Genomic DNA, 18,258 nt, shown 5'->3' with positions numbered 1-18,258 from the left:
GTATGGCCCTACTCCTTCAAACCAAGTGAACTGTAAAAAAGAAAGTAAATTTTCACTAGGACTTCTGAAAAGTACTACAATTTGCTAGTTTAAGTTTCACCTAAACTTTTATTATTCATACACTTGCAGAAAAAATAATGAGCTTCTAAAAAGATAAGCAAGAAGATAATGAAAAAGAGTACTCAGAAAATCAACAACCTGGCCAAGAATCCTATAAATCACTCTGAGAAGGGAAAATTCTAGTCTACTAATACTCTCAGCAACAGCTAGGCAAGACTTAAACCACACTTATCCATACACTTAAAGCACAAATATCTATATTTATTCTAATGTCAAGCTTTGATATAATTCTTTTTTAAATTTAGATATAATTGACATATTAGTTTCAGGTGTACAACATAATGATTCAATATGTGCATATACTGTGAAACGATCACCATAGTAAGTCTAGTTAGTATCCATCACCATACAGTTATAAAATTTTTGTTCTTGTGAGGAAAAGTTTTAAGCAATTTTCAATATACAATATAATTTATTAACTATAGTCACCATGCAGTATATTACATCCCCATGACTTATTTAATTTATTGCTAGAAGTTTGTACTTTTTAACCCCCTTCACCTATTTCATCCACCCCCACCCTCCCCTGCCTCTGGCAACTACCAATATATTCTCTATATCCATGAGCTTGGTTTTTGTTTGTTTTATTGTTTTGATTTTATTTGTTTTTAGATTCCACATATAAATGACATCACATGGTATCTGTTGTTCTCTGTTTGACTTATTTCACTTAGCGTAATACCCTCAAGGTCCATCTATGTTATGACAAATGGCAAGGTTTCATTCTTTTTTATACACCACTTCTTTATCCATTCATCCATCAGTGGACATTTAGGTTGCTTAGCCACTGTAAATAATGCTGCAAGAAACATGGGGGTGCATATATCTTTTCCAGTTAGTGTTTTCATTTTCTTTGGATAAATACCCAGAAGGGGAACTGCTGGATCATATGGTAGTTCTATTTTTAATTTTTTGAGGAACCTGGATACTGTTTACAGTCCCAGAAACAGTGTGCAAGAGTTCCTTTTGTCCACATCTTTGCCAACACTTGTTATTTTTTGTTTTTTTGATAATAGCCATTCAAAAAGGTGTGAGGTGATATCTCATTATTTTGATTTGCATTTTCCTGATGATTAGTGATATTGAGAACCTTTTCATGTACCTATTGGCCATAGGAATGTCTTTTTTGGAAAAATGTCTATTCAGATTCTCTGCTCATTTTTGTGTGTGTGTGTGCGGTACGTGGGCCTCTCACTGTTGTGGCCTCTCCCGTTGCGGAGCACAGGCTCCAGACACGCAGGCTCAGCAGCCATGCGTGGCATGTGGGATCTTCCCGGACCAGGGCACGAACCCACGTCCCCTGCATCGGCAGGCGGACTCTCAACCACTGCGCCACCAGGGAAGCCCCTCTGCTCATTTTTTAATCAGATTGATTTTTTTGTTATTGAGTTGAATGAGTTCTTTATATATTTTAGATATTAACCCCTAATCAGATATATGATTTGCAAATATTTTCTCCCATTTAGTAGGCTGCCTTTTCATTTTGTTGGTTTCCTTTCCTGTGCAGAAGTATTTTAGTTTGATGTAGTCCCACTAGTTTATTTTTTTGTTTTTGTTGCCTTTGCTTTGGAGTCCAATTCAAAAACTCATTGCCAAGACCAACGTCAAGGAGTTTACCACTTGTGTTTTCTTTTAGGAGTTTTATGGTCTCAGGTCTTATGTTCAAATTTTTGATCCACTTTGAGTTGATTATTGTGTCTGGTGTTAAGATAGTGGTCCAGTTTCAATTTTTTTGCATGTGGCTGTCCAATTTTCCCAACACCATTTATTACAGAGACTGTCCCTTCCCCACTGTATAGTTTTGGCTTCTGTGTTATAAATTAACTGACCATACATGCTTAAGTTTATTTCTAGGATCTCTATTTTGCTCCATTGATCTATGTGTCTGTTTTTGTGTGAATACCATCTTGGGTTTTTTTTTGTTTTTGTTTTTTTTTTTTAACTCTGACAGCGTTCTCTCCCTCTTACTCTCCCAAAGGAAGAGAAGAACAATCATCAGTGGCTAGTGGCAGTTGCAGAAGTAACACCAAGAGCTGACTTCACACTCAGGAGAGAAGGCTGCACCTCCTTCTCGTGGTTTCGGGTGCTCTACACGTTCATAAAAACTTCTCTAGTAACAAACTATACAAATGATCCCTGAAAATATAGTCTTTATACTTTTTTGATTACTATAGCTTTGAAATATAGTTTCAAATCAAGGAGTGTGATGCCTCCAGCTTTGTCCTTTTTTCTATTGCTTCAGTTATTTGAGGTCTTTTATGGTTCCATACAAATTTTAGGATTGTTTGTTCTATTTTCTGAAAAAATGACACTGGAATTTTATAGGGATTGCACTGAATCTACAGATTGCTTTGGTAGAATGGACATTTTAACAATATTAATTCTTCCAATCCATGAGCATGGAATATCCTTCCTTTTATCTGTGTCTTCTACAATTTCTTTCATCAACATCTTACAGCTTTCAGTGTGCAAGTCCCTTGGTTAAATTTATTCCTAGATATTTCTTCTTTTTGATGCAATTGTGAATGGAATGGTTTTCTTAATTTTTCTTCCTGCTAGTTTGTTATTAGTGTATAGAAACACAACACATTTTTTAATATTGATTTGGTATCCTGCAGATTGACTGAATTTGTTTATTAGTCCTAACAGTTTTTTGGTGTGGTCTTTAGGGTTTTAAAAATATATAATATCATGTCATTTGCAAACAAGTTTTACTTCTTCCCTTCCGATTTGTTTTTTCTTTCTTTTCCTTGCTTAATTGCTTTGGCTAGGACTTCTAATGCTATGTTGAATAAAAGTGACAAGGGTGGGCATCCTTGCTTGTTCTTAATCTTAAAAGAAAAGCTTTCAGCTTTCCACCATTGAGTATGACGCTAGCTGTGGGATTATCATGTATCTCCTTTATTACGTTGAGGTATGTTCCCTCTATGCCCACTTTGTTGAGAGTTTTATCATATGTGGGTATTGAATTTTGTCAAATGCGTTTCTGCATCTATTGTGATGATCATATGATTTTTACCCTTCATTTTGCTAATGTGGTGTATAATATTGTTTGATTTGCAGATGTTAAGCCATCCTTGCACCTCTGGAAAATTCCCCTTGATCATGGTGTATGATCCTTTTAAAGTATTTGAGTTTGGTTTGCTAATATTTTATTGAGGATTTTTTCATCTGTGTTTATCAGTGATATTGGCTGTAATTTTCTCTTCTTGTGGCCTCCTCGTCTGGTTTTGGTATCAGGGTAATGCTCACCTCATAAAATGAATTTTGAAGTATTCCTTTCTCTTCTATTTTTTTGGGAGAATTTGAGAAGGATTGGTATTAATTCTTCTTTAAATGTTTGACAGAACTCACCAATGAAGCTGTCTGGTTCTAGACTTTTATTTTTTGGGAGATTTGATATAACTGAAAATGGAATATATCATCCCTAATGAGTCAAATTTAACATTGTGAAACTACCTAACAAATACAGTAACACTGTAAGACTAAAATGCTTTTTAACAAGCCTGAAACTAGAACTGCTTTCAAGGTCACTGTGCTGTATAACAGGCACTCCACGTAGAAAAAGGAGTCAAGTTGATACCTATTTTGCTGTTAAAATCCAAATTGATTATCTAAGAGTATTTGGATCATAGTCATTCTCTACTATCTCTTAATAACAGAATCTCGTTTCCATTCCATGCTATAACCTAAGACCTGGAATAAAATATCAGGCTGACCTCAATATACAGAATAGAAGACATCAAAGTTGGTGAAAAAGCTAACACTGCTATTGTGTTCCACTGTAAAACTGAAGAAGCACTGCCAGTAGAAAAAAAAAAACACAGTAAAATGAGTTGAAAATATTTGGTGAGAAAGGGTAAAAACCACACCCTGTTTTATGGCAAGAAGAGTATTGCAATAGTAGTCCAATCAGTTGGAAGTTGTGGTTCTCACATAATTATTAAATTTTTTTACAGTTCAATTTATATTTGGAGATTAAAGACACCATGAACCAAGCCATATATAGGTTCTTCTTTAGTTAGGAAATATTAACAATAGGGATTTAAAGCGTGGATGCAGAGATACTCTTATTTAACATTTTACTAAATGATATAGGAAAGGGAGTATAAAATAAGATCTTCAAGTTTGCATGCTACTTTCCTCTCCCAGGTAGTGAAATTTTAAGCTAACAGGGACAAATTGATAAATAAAGGCTCAAAGCTGCCTGAGCAGGCCAAAACACAGTACATGGGATTCAATGAGTATGTGTAAGGTGATGAACTTAGAGAAAAGGCGATGAACTTAGAGAAAAATAATATGAACTAAGTTTATAAAATAATGAACCCTATGGTATCCTTTACCACCCAAGGAAGATACTACCTTAGTTGCTATAAGTCTATTCAGAAAATCTATTCTTTATGATTCAGTCTTGGTACATTTTGTGTTTTTAGGAATTTGTCCATTTCAAAGTTATCCAATTTGTTGTTGTACACTTGTTCATAGTATCCTCATAATCCTTTTTATTTCTGTAAAATTGGTGGTGATGTACCCTCTTTCATTTCTAATTTTAGAAATTTGAGTCTTCTCTCTTTTTCTCTTAGCCAACCTAGCTAAAGGTTTTTCAATTTTGTTCATCTTTTCAAAAGAACCAACTCTTGGTTTTACTGATTTTCTCTATTATTTTAAATCTCTACTGTATTTATTGCTGTTTTAATCTTTATTATTTCCTTCCTTCTGCCAGCTTTGGGTTGAGTTTGTTCTTCTTTTTCTAGTTCCTGAAGGTATGAAGGTAAATTGTTGACTTAGGATCTTTCTTCTTTAATGAAAGCATTTACACTATAAATTTCCCTCTTAGCATTGCTTTTGCTGGATCCTATAAGTTTTGGTATGTTGTGTTTTCTTTTCCACTTGTCTCAAGATATCTTCTAATTTCCCTTGTGTCCTCATCTTTGTCCCACTGGTTGTTAAGAGTATGTTCTTTAATTTCTACATATTTGTGAATTTTCCAGCTTTCCTTTTGCTGTTTACATTTTATTGTAACTGGAAAAGATACTTTGTATGGTTCCAGTCTTTTAAAATTTATCAAGACTTATTTTGTGGCCTAACATATGCCCTATCCTGAAGAATGTTTCTTGTGCACTTGAAAAAATAGATACTCTGCTGTTGTGGGTTGGAATGTTCTGTATAGGTCTGTTAGGCCCAATTGACTTTGCCCATTTAAAAATTGGTCTATTTGCTTTCTTATTGAATTATAAGAGTTTTTAAAATATACTCTGGATACAAATCTCTTATCTGATATATAATTTGCAAATATTTTCTCCCTTTCTGTGGGTAGTCTTTTCACTTTCCTGATGCCATCATTTGTAGCACAAAATTTTAATGTGGTTCAATTCATTTATTTTTTCTTTGTTTGCTTGTGCTTTTGGTGTCATATCTAAGAAATAATTACCCTAACCCAAGGTCCTGAAGATATATCATGTTTTCTTCTAAGACTTTCTGCTTGTCAATTTCAGCAAAAAAGCTATCTGGGATTATGATAGGGATTGCTCTGAGTCTGTAGTATGATTAGATTTTAAGAAGGATTAATGGAGGTTAGAAATATTATGCCACATTTAAAGAATACAGTCATTAAGTTTAAGAGTTGAAGAAATCTTAGGTACTACCTAGCCCAGCTGTCTCATCTCACAGACAAACATTATGTATAGAGTGCTTTATAATTTACAAAGTGTATTTTTAAATCTAACTGAAGCCTCACAATAACTCTGTGCAATAGGTATAATTCTTCTTTCTATTTTACTGACAAAGTAGTGAAAATACAAAAGAATTAAGTGACTTACAAGGTCATGTAGACAGACATGGGACTCAAAGTTCTGCCTATTGGGTTTCAGTGTACTATATTAATTATGCTTTTTGACTAACAAGGACACTCTCTCATAAATTGTGTCATTTGTAAAACAAACTACCATCTGACCTTTTACCACTATCCTTACTTCTTAACAGCTCACTAATTATAGAATTTTTTCTTATGCTTGACATCCCCCAATCATACTATCATGTCTTCTGAAACTTTTATTCTACTCTTCCTTTACAATATAGGCAGGCACTCTTCATTTTGCATAACAGTATTGGACTATAAAAATGAAAATGCAAGATGAAACCATGTAAAGAGATTTTAAAAATCAATGGGAAAAATATGATCATTCTATGACCTGTAAAAGTTTTTCTCAAAACACTAAAATCCCTCTTCCTGTCAGTTATACATGTATAGAGAGTCAAGTTCATATGTTGATCATTTCAACTTCACTAGCTTTCTTGGCTGCACATCTAAAGTCTCTCAAATGGTGGCAGTGTCAACATTCCTTTGGCTGGCTATTTCATCTCTAACTCCATCTACATTAGATTTAAATTTCATTTCCAGTATTATCACCTTTCCTTTTTTTTTTTTTACTGCACTTTCATCATTGTTGGTCAATTTTCTCTTTTGATTATCCATTTTTGTTAAATTTCAGTTTGGTTTATCAATGAGAGACAGAGGCAACACACCTACATGCTTTGCTGTCAATGCATTATGGGAACAATAGATTCACAGTGATGAATCACTGACAGAATTTGAAAGAAGTGAAATGACTGCTCACTGATCATGATGCACAGTAGATATTTACATAGTGGTTTAGGGATTGAAGAGCTAATATATCATGGTAAATTAAATTTGAACCATATTGTTGTGGAATGATGCTATTTAACTAAACTGTGGTAACAAATTTGTGCATATCAGAACTGTACAAAGCAAGGACTGCCTGTGCCTATTAGAACTGAGAGGTAAAATCTTATTTTTTAAATATGTCATCATTTTAAGATAAAATAATACCACCTGAAAGAAAGAGTAGGATACTTCAAATACATGATTTCCTGGTTTTGTCAGCTCTGCAAATGTCCAAATTTAGTGTAGATTTCCTTATTGAAATATACTTGTAGGATGCATAGAAAAACTAAGAGTTAGCCTCTTGCTTGAAGAGTTGAATATACTGTGGACACTGGCCAGTTGAAACATGGTTTTCTGCTGCCATCCATTATAGTTTCAGAGATGAATTATTATGGTAATTTTGGTTGCACTATATGGATGTTAAAGTTCACTCAGTCTAGAAAAAAATATGTATAAACAAATTTAGAAAAATTTTAAAATGTAATTTCAAATCAATGAGTAAAGAATGGAGCTCATAGCAAATGGGTTTGGGTTATTTGGATAATTTATTTGGAAAAAAATATATAGTTCCTCACCTTGCAAAACATACAGAAAAAGTCAGATGGGTTAAAGATGTAAACATAAAGAACAAAATCATGCAAGTACTGGAATAAAATATATAGGATTCTTTTTATAATCTTAGATATAGAAGTCTTCATAACATTCAGAAAACTATGCTCCTGATCTTTCCTGCCAAATCTGTTTCTCCCCAAATCTTTCCTATCTAAGTATGTAGCAACTCCATTCTTGCAGTTGCTCAGATAAAAACTTTAGAGTCATTCTTGACATCTCTCTTTCTCTCATATTCCATACACAAATCTTGCTGACTTGACTTGGAAAATATCTTAAGATTCTGACAGTTTCTTATCACTTCCACTGCCACCACCCTGATCCAAGCTATCAACATCTCTAGTTTGTATTATAAATAAAAATAAAAATAAAATAATAATAATAAAAAGTGTCATAATTGGTCTCACTCTTTTCATCCTTACTCCTCTGTGATTTATATCCAAAATGAGAGCTGTGATTTTTTTTAAATTAAAGTACAATCATGTTATTCCTTCCACTTGTCCCTTATTTCACTTAGGAGTATAAGCCTTACTATGATCTAAAAAGCCCTAGATAATCTACCCTCCATTACCAACCTGATCTCATCTCCTACTGACTTTCACCTCAATACTTGGCTTAATTCACACTAGCCTCATTTATATTTCTCGAAATGCCAGGGTCTTTGAATGACTAACCCCCTCATTGCATGAAGCCACTTAAACAATGGTTATCAGAGAAGCTTTTCCTTACTACCCTATTTTAAAAAATGTAACATTTCTCAGCAATTCTTATCCCCAAGCCTCACTCTAATTTTGCAATACCTTCTAACAAACCTATTTATTTTGTTTATTTTGTTCACTGACTAGATGTAAACTCCATGCAGGCAGTGAATTTGTTTCACTCATACTCTATCTCCAGCACCTAAAATAGTTCCTGGCACATCATACATACTCAATAGGTATTTTTTGAATGAATGAATGAGTATAACATTCGTTTATGTTAAAATGTTAAACTTCTACTTGATGAAATATACAGTAAACACTGTAGTAAGACAAGCAACTGACTGGGAGAAACTATTTGCAACATATATAATAGACAATGGATGCATCTTTGGTGTTTATAAAGTACTTTTACAAATCAATAGGAAATACATAAGCAAATCCCCTCCTAAAAAATGAGGCAAAGAGTATGAATAGAAAATTTGCTGAGCAGATATACATAGAAGAAATCTCACTTGGAATCAGGAAAATTCAAATTTAAACAATGATATGCTACCTTTTACCCATTAGATTGGCAAAATTAGAAAGACTGATAATACCTAATACTTGTAAAATGAGGAGAAAATAGAAAATTTCTTACACTGATCAAGGGAGTATCAAGCAGTAGAGCTATTTAATTAGAAAAATTTGCCAGTAACTATCAATATTAAAAAGGAATATACAGGCTTCTGCACACCATCCCAGAGCTGAGGTGTTGGCACAGTTATTTCCCAGGAGGAACTCTGGTCTGAAGGGCCAGATGCGAGAACTCTGCATGCGGCCCCCTATGAGCAAGGGAAACCAGACTAAGCAACAAGGGAAAAAAAGTTAGACACTCCACGAGAAAATGAGGAAAAGCAGCAATTAGAGGAAGACCTTCAAGATGGCAGAAGAGAAAGACGTGGAGATCACCTTCCTCCCTACAAATACATCAGAAATACATCTACATGTGGAACAGCTCCTACAGAACACCTACTGAACGCTGGCAGAAGAAACTCCCCACGTACCTGGGTAGGGCAAAAGAAAAAAGGAAAAACAGAGAAAAAAGAATAGGGACGAGACCTGTCCCTTGGGGAGGAAGCTGCGAAGGAGGAAAAGTTTCCACACACTAGGAAGCCCCTTCGCTGGTGGAGATGGGGGATGGCAGGGGGAAGCTTCGGAGCCACGGAGGAGAGCGCAGCAACAGGGGTGCAGAGGGCAAAGTGGAGAGATTCCCGCACAGAGGATCGGTGCTGACCACCACTCACCAGCCCGGGAGGCTTGTCTGCTCGCCCGCCGGGGTGGGCGGGGGCTGGGAGCTGAGGCTCGGGCTTCGGAGGTCAGATCCTAGGGAGAGGACTGGAGTTGGCCACGTGAAGACAGCCTGAAGGGGGCTAGTGAGCCAAAACTGGCCGGGAGGGAGTCAGGGAAAAAGTCTGGACCTGCCTAAGAGGGAAGAGACCACTGTTTCGGGGTGTGCGAGGAGAGGGGATTCACAGCACCGCCTAAACGAGCTCCAGAGACGGGCGCGAGACGCGGCTATCAGCGCGGACACCAGAGACGGGTATGAAATGCTAAGGCTGCTGCTGCAGCCACCAAGAAGCCTGTGTGCAAGCACAGGTCACTATCCACACCACCCCTCCCGGAAGCTTGTGTAGCCCGCCACTACCAGGGTCCCGTGATCCAGAGACAACTTCCCAGGGAGAACAAATGGCGCGCCTCAGGCTGGTGCAAAGACATGTGTGCCTCTGCCACCGCAGGCTTGCCCCACATTCCATACCCCTCCATGCCCACCTCGGGCTGAGTGAGCCAGAGCCCCCTAATCAGCTGCTCCTTTAACCCCGTCCTGTCTGAGTGAAGAACAGATGCCCTCAGGTGACCTACATGCAGAGGTGGGGCCAAATTCAAAGCTGAACCCGAGGAGCTGTGTGAACAAAGAAGAGACGGGGAAATTTCTCCCAGCAGCCTCAGGAGCAGCGGATTAAATCTCCACAATCAACATGATGCACTCTGCATCTGTGGAATACCTGAATAGACAACAAATCATCCCAAAATTGAGGCGGTGGACTTTGGGAACAATGATATATATATATTTTTCCTTTTTCTCTTTTTGTGAGTGTGTATGTGCATGCTTCTTTGGGTGATGTTGTCTGTAGAGTTTTGCTTTTACCATTTTTCCTAGGGTTCTGTCTGTCTGGTTTTTTTGTTTTGTTTTGTTTTATTACTTTTTAATTGTTTTTATTTTTAATAATTATTTCTTATTTTAATAACTTTATTTTATTTTTTCTTTCTTTCTTTCTTTTTTTCTCCCTTTTCTTCTGAGCCGTGTGGCCGACAGGGTCTTGGTGCTCCGGCTGGGTGTCAGGCCTGTGGCTCTGAGGTGGGAGAGGCGAGTTCAGGACATTGGTCCACCAGACACCTCCAGCTCCACGTGATATCAAACGGTGAAAGCTCTCCCAGAGATCTCCACCTGAACACTAAGACCCAGGTACACTCAATGACCAGCAAGCTACAGTGCTGGACACCCTGTGCCAAACAACTAGCAAGACAGGAACACAACCCCGCCCATTAGCGGAGAGGCTGCCTAAAATCATAATAAGGTCACAGACACCGCAAAACACACCACCAGACATGGACCTGCCCATCAGAAAGACAAGATCCAGGCTCACCCACCAAAACACAGGCACAAGTCCCCTCCACCAGGAAGCCTACACAACCCAATGAACCAACCTTAGCCACTGGGGGCAGACACCAAAAACAATGGGAACTACTAACCTTCAGCCTGCAAAAAGGAGACCCCAAACACAGTAAGTTAAGCAAAATGAGAAGACAGAGAAACACACAGCAGATGAAGAAGCAAGGTAAAAACCCACCAAACCAAACAAATGAAGAGGAAATAGGCAGTCTACCTGAAAAAGAATTCAGAGTAATGATAGTAAACATGATCTAAAATCGTGGAAATAAAATGGAGAAAATACAAGAAACGTTTAACAAGGACCTAGAAGAACTCAAGAGCAAACAAACAATGATGAACAACACAATAAATGAAATTAAAAATTCTCTACAAGGAATCAAGAGCAGAATAACTGAGGCAGAAGAACGGATAAGTGAGCTGGAAGATAAAATAGTGGAAATAACTACCACAGAACAGAATAAAGAAAAAAGAATGAAAAGAATTACGGACGGTCTCAGAGAACTCTGGGACAACGTTAAATGCACCAATATTCGAATTATAGGGGTCCCAGAAGAAGAAGAGAAAAAAAAGGTGACTGAGAAAATATTTGAAGAGATTATAGTTGAAAACTTCCCTAATTTGGGAAAGGAAATAATCAGTCAAGTCCAGGAAGTCCAGAGAGTCCCATACAGGCTAAATCCAAGGAAAATATGCCAAGACACTTATTAATCAAACTATCAAAAATTAAATACAAAGAAAACATATTAAAAGCAGCAAGGGAAAAACAACAAATAACACACAAGGGAATCTCCATAAGGTTAACAGCTGATCTTTCAGCAGAAACTCTGCAAGCCAGAAGGGAGTGGCTGGACATATTTAAAGTGACGAAAGGGAAAAACCTACAACCAAGATGACTCTACCCAGCCAGGATCTCATTCAGATTCGACAGAGAAATTAAAATCTTTACAGACAAGCAAAAGCTGAGAGAATTCAGCACCACCAAACCAGCTTTACAACAAATGCTAAAGGAACTTCTTTAGGCAGGAAACACAAAAGGAGGAAAAGACCTACAATAACAAAAGCAAAACAGCTAAGAAAACAGTAATAGGAACATACATATTGATAATTACCTTAAATGTAAATGGATTAAATGCTCCAAACAAAATGCATAGATGGGCTGAATGGATACAAAAACAAGACCTGTATATATGCTGTCTACAGGAGACCCACTTCAGACCTAGGGACACATACAGACTGAAAGTGAGGGGATGGAAAAAAGATATTCCATGCAAATGGAAATCAAAAGAAAGCTGCAGTAGCAATTCTCATATCAGACAAAATAGACTTGAAGATAAAGACTATTAGAAGAGACAAAGAAGGACACTACATAATGATCAAGGGATCAATCCATGAAGAAGATATAACAATTGTAAATATTTATGCACCCAACATAGGAGCACATCAATACATAAGGCAAATGCTAACAGCCATAAAAGGGGAAATCGAGAGTAGCACAATCATAGTAGGGGACTTTAACACCCCACTTTCACCAATGGACAGACCATCCAACATGAAAATAAATAAGGAAACACAAGCTTTAGATGATACATTAAAGAAGATGGACTTCATTGATATTTATAGGACATTCCATCCAAAAACAACAGAATTCACTTTCTTCTCAAGTGCCCATGGAACATTCTCCAGAATAGGTCATATCTTGGGTCACAAATCAAGCCTTGGTAAATTTAAGAAAATTGAAATCATATCAAGTATGTTTTCCAACCACAACGCGTTGAGACTAGATATCAATTACAGAAGAAAATCTGTTAAAAATACAAACACATGGAGGCTAAACCTTACACTACTAAATAACCGAGAGATCACTGAAGAAATCAAACAGGAAATTAAAAAACACCTAGAAACAAACGACAATGAAAACACGATGACCCAAAACCTAAGGGATAGAGCAAAAGCAGTTCTAAGAGGGAAGTTTATAGCAATACAATCCCACCTCAAGAAACAAGAAAAACCTCAAATAAACAACCTAATCTTACACCTAAAGCAATTAGAGAAAGAAGAACAAAAAACCCCCAAAGTTAGCAGCAGGAAAGAAATCATAAAGATCAGATCAGAAATAAATGAAAAAGAAATGAAGGGAACAATAGCAAAGATCAGTAAAACTAAATGCTGGCTCTTTGAGAAGACAAGCAAAATTGATAAACCATTAGCCAGTCTCACGAAGACAAAAAGGGAGAAGACTCAAATTAATAGTATTAGAGGGCTTCCCTGGTGGCGCAGTGGTTGAGAATCTGCCTGCTAATGCAGGGGACATGGGTTCGAGCCCTGGTCTGGGAAGATCCCACATGCCGCAGAGCAACTAGGCTCATAAGCCACAACTACTGAGCCTGCGCGTCTGGAGCCTGTGCTCCGTGACAAGAGAGGCCGTGATAGTAAGAGGCCCGTGCACCGCGATAAAGAGTGGCCCCTGCTTGCCACAACTAGAGAAAGCCCTTGCACAGAAATGAAGACCCAACACAGCAAAAATTAATTAATTACTTAATTAATTCCTACCCCCAACATCTAAAAAAAAAAGATCCTTTACAAAAATAGTATTAGAAATGAAAAAGGAGAAGTCACAACTGACACTGCAGAAATATAAAGGATCATGAGAGATTACTACAAGCAACTATATGCCAATAAAATGGACAACCTGGAAGAAATGGACAAATTCTTAGAAAAGCACAACTTTCCAAGACTGAACCAGGAAGAAATAGAAAATATAAACAGACCAGTCACAGGCACTGAAATTGAGACTGTGATTAAAAATCTCCCAACCAACAAAAGCCCAGGACCAGATGGCTTCACAGGCAAATTCTATCAAACATTTAGAGAAGAGCCAACAGCTATCCTTCTCACACTCTTCCAAAAGATAGCAGAGGGAGGAACACTCCCAAACTCATTCTACGAGGCCACCATCACCCTGATACCAAAACCAGACCAAGATGTCACAAAGAAAGAAAACTACAGGCCAATATCACTGATCGACATAGATGCAAAAATCCTCAACAAAATACTAGCAAAGAGAATCCAACAGTACATTAAAAGGATCATACACCATGATCAAGTGGGGTTTATCCCAGGAAGGCAAGAATATACAATGGAGAAAATACAGCCTCTTCAATAAGTGGTGCTGGGAAAACTGGAGAGCTACATGTAAAAGAATGAAATTAGAACACTCTCTAACACCATACACAAAAATAAACTCCAAATGGATTAAAGACCTAAATGTAAGGCCAGACACTATCAAACTCTTAGAGGAAAACATAGGCAGAACACTCTATGACATAAATCACAGCAAGATCCTTTTTGACCCACCTCCTAGAGAAATGGAAATAAAAACAAAAATAAACAAATGGGACCTAATGAAACTGCAAAGCTTTTGCACAGCAAAGGAAAACATAAAGAAGACGAAAAGACAACCCTCAGAATGGGAGAAAATACTTGCAAATGAAGCAACTGACAAAGGATTAATCTCCAAAATTTATAAGCAGCTCATGCAGCTCAATATCATAAAAACAAACAACCCAATCCAAGAATGGGCAGAAGACCTAAACAGACATTTCTCCAAAGAAGATATACAGATTGCCAACAAACACATGAAAGGATGCTCAACATCACTAATCATTAGAGAAATGCAAATCAAAACGACAATGAGGCATCAACTCACACCAGTTAGAATGGCCATCATCAAAAAATCTACAAACAATAAATGCTGGAGAGGGTGTGCAGAAAAGGGAACCCTCTTGCACTGTTGGTGGGAATGTAAATTGATACAGCCACTAGGGAGAAAAGTATGGCGGTTCCTCAAAAATCTAAAAATAGAACTACCATACGACCCAGCAATTCCACTACTGGGCATATACCCTGAGAAAACCATAATTCAAAAAGAGTTATGTACCACAATGCTCACTGAAGCTCTATTTACAATAGCCAGGACATGGAAGCAACCCTAAGTGTCCATCGACAGATGAATGGATAAAGAAGATGTGGCACATATATACAATGCAATATTACTCAGCCATAAAAAGAAACGAAATTGAGTTATTTGTAGTGAGGTGGATGGACCTAGAGTCTGTCATACAGTGAAGTAAGTCAGAAAGAGAAAACAAATACTGTATGCTAACACATATATATGGAATCTAAAAAAAAAAAATGGATGTGAAGAACCTAGGGGCAGGACAGGAATAAAGACGCAGATGTAGAGAATGGACTTGAGGACACGGGGAGGGGGAAGGGTAAGCTGGGACGAAGTGAGAGAGTGGCATGGACTTACATATACTACCGAAGATAAAATAGATAGCTAGTGGGAAGTAGCCGCATAGCATAGGGAGATCAGCTTGGTGCTTTGTGACCACCTAGAGGGGTGGGATAGGGAGTGTGGGAGGGAGATGCAAGAGGGAGGAGATATGGGGATATATGTATATGTATAACTGATTCACTTTGTTATAAAACAGAAACTAACACACCATTGTAAAGCAATTATACTCCAATAAAGATGTAAAAAACAAAAAGGCATATGTATGCTGGATTCCAGCAAATCTATTCAGAATTTATTCTATGGCAATATTTACCAAATAATCTTAAGATATTTATGTAGATATGGATAAGAATTTCAGTGCAACATATGTTTGTAATCATGAAAATATAGAAACAACTTCAGTACTAATAATAGGTTAAATTATTTATGGTTAACCTAAACAGAAAATACTTTATAATTATGAAAAAGAATGAGGTGTATATTTATAGCCTGATAAAGCAAGTATGCTAAGATCTACAAACTATGACCACTAGGTCCAGAGCAGATATATAGTACTGAATATGATTTCATGCATATAAATAAAAATATAACTTCCATTCGAAGATGCCACATCATTCCATGCATCAATAACTGAGGGAAAAATGCTTCTAATTATCATCGTAAGATGTTTCCCATTGTGAGATGCACCTCAATATCAGAGATTTTGAATTGTACAAAACTGAGTCTTAAAATTCATGAAATACCTATCATATATACAAACATATATATGCGTAAAAAGCCTTTTCTGTACAAATACATGAGGAACTACTAAACGTGGTTACCTTGGGGAAGAACTGTGGATTTGGAGTATGTAAATGTGTGGAAAGACGAGTTCTCATTTTACATCACTTCATACTGGTTGGTTTTATTGATTTATAACATTATACATAAAAGTTTCATGTGTACAACATTATATTTCTACTTCTGTATACACTACGGTGCGCTGGTTGATTTTTAAAATCAATCTAATTTGTTACTATTAATATAAAAACTTAAAAAGACAAAAATTGAAATGCACGTATCTTTTGACCCAGCAATTTCACTTTTAAGAATCTCTACAGTATAAATAATTGTACATGTGTCCACAGATATGTGTAAGAATGTTCATTATGATATGAATTGCAACAGAAGTAGGATATCATGCAGCCATTAACAATGATGTACACTGAGGAAGAAAACTGATTAAGATATACTGAAAGAAGAAATATTAAAAGGCATAAGTGATAAGGTAACATACAGAAGAGTGTGTATTCTATGATTCTACATATACACAAACTATAGAAAAAACAAAATTCTGTGTGTACATATGTGTGTGCGTGTGTGTGCGTGTGTGTGTGTGTGTGTGTGTACTGAGAGAAAGAGAAAGAGAATATGTTGCAAGGGATTCAAATTTACACACCAACTATTAACAGTGGATTCTATGGGGAAGGGAATGGAATAAAGAAGATGTGTTATAAAGGAGATTTTCACTTTTGCCCTTGATATGTCTGTATTATTATTTTTAGTAAAATATGTGTTCATGTATTACTGATAAAATTTAAATAGAAAAAATTAAGATTCATTTCAATAAACTTTATACTGTTAATCCACAATTAATATGCAGAAATTTCTCTTGATTACTTCTTAAAATAAGTTGACGGACTGGGCAATCAAAAGATATTCTTTTTGGGGACTTCCCTGGTGGTCCAGTGGTAAAGAATCCGCCTTACAATGCAGGGGACACGGGTTCGATCCCTGGTTGGGGAACTAAGGTCCCACATGCCGCAGGGCAACTAAGCCCATGTGCCACAACTACAGAGCTTGCGTGCCTTAATGAGAGAGGCTGTGTGCCACAAACTACAGAGCCCACGTGCCCTGGAGCCCGTGCACCACAACTAGAGAGAAGCCTGCATACCCCAACGAAGAGCCCGCGCGCTGCAACAAATAAAAGATCCCGCATGCCACAACTAAGACCCGATGCAGCCAAAAAAAGAAAGAAAATAAATATAGTCTTTTTGTATACTATTAAAAAGAAATTATCTTTAAAATGTTATTCAATAACTTCTTATCTCAGTGGGAAGTTTCACTACTTTCATGGAAGTTGAGCAACACAATTCCTTTTCTAATACTCTCAGGTTTTGTGTTGTAACCGAATGATTAAACATCGTTATAAGACAAACAATTCACTGGGAGAAAATACTTGCAACGTATATATTAGACAATGGATACCTCTCTGCTAGTTATAAAATACTTCTGCAAATCAATAGCAATTACTACCTTTTTACATGGAATTAAGCAGTTATCAAACATTTGTGAGTCCAGTGATTCTTAAACAAGTTCTAGATTTGACTGCTTGAGAAATACCACCAAAGTTTTCACACTGACTAGGGACAGAGAGAGATATGTAAAACTGTTTTCGGAGAACCACCTCAGATATGCAGTTAAGAATACTACTGCACCTTCATTAATTTTATAAGTTACTTTGCCTATAAGCCTCTTCAAATTAGTTAATAATAATATTAGGACAAAGACCAACAACTCCATCACTAAAAAGGAAAAAAAAAACCCAAACTAGGCAGAAATATGCTTTTGGGTTACTGAAACATGCTCAAAGAGTAAGATAGAGGGAAAGTAAAGAAATCAGAAAGATTTCCCCCCCTTTTTTTGGACTGTCTGCAAACCTAAAATATATCTCCTTACAATACAGGAGAAAAGAGAAGGAATGAACTTCTTGCCCAGACTATACCACGTCATTCTATAGTTTAAGTAAGAATTAGGAACGAGTACAATGTTAAAGAAAAATCATATCTGCTCAGGCATATGCCTGAGGAGGATTACCTTTGGGCCAGGAAGACCTGGAAGACCAATGCCTGAAATACCAGGATCACCTTTTTCTCCTTTCTGTCCAGGTAATCCCGGGGATCCAGATTGTCCAGGAACTCCAGGAGGTCCAGGAGACCCTTTTGCACCCTGGGGGCCTGTTAGAAACATGTAATATGCAATCTTTTACAAAATATTGTTTGTGGGATATATATGATGCACATGACCAAGCAAAAAGACTTTTAAAAAGAATTCTTCAAATTCTGATATATATAATAATGAGCTTTACAACCAGGAT

At 36.9% G+C, this 18,258-nt stretch overlaps 1 protein-coding gene across 3 annotated transcripts in view; it reads right to left on the bottom strand.

Moving 5' to 3' along the window:
* Nucleotides 1-18,258, bottom strand: part of COL4A5 (collagen type IV alpha 5 chain) — a 217,339-nt gene that overhangs the window by 30,945 nt on the left and 168,136 nt on the right. For all 3 annotated transcript variants that reach the window (XM_082681810.1, XM_082681809.1, XM_082681808.1), the window contains exon 36: nucleotides 17,979-18,118. In XM_082681810.1, coding sequence (XP_082537936.1) covers nucleotides 17,979-18,118 — 140 coding nt within the window. The remainder of the gene's footprint in view (nucleotides 1-17,978; nucleotides 18,119-18,258) is intronic.

Source organism: Grampus griseus (genome assembly GCF_964374135.1).
Source record: "Grampus griseus genome assembly, chromosome: X".
Lineage (NCBI taxonomy): Eukaryota > Metazoa > Chordata > Mammalia > Artiodactyla > Delphinidae > Grampus > Grampus griseus.
This window is presented reverse-complemented; position numbering and strand designations above follow the sequence as displayed.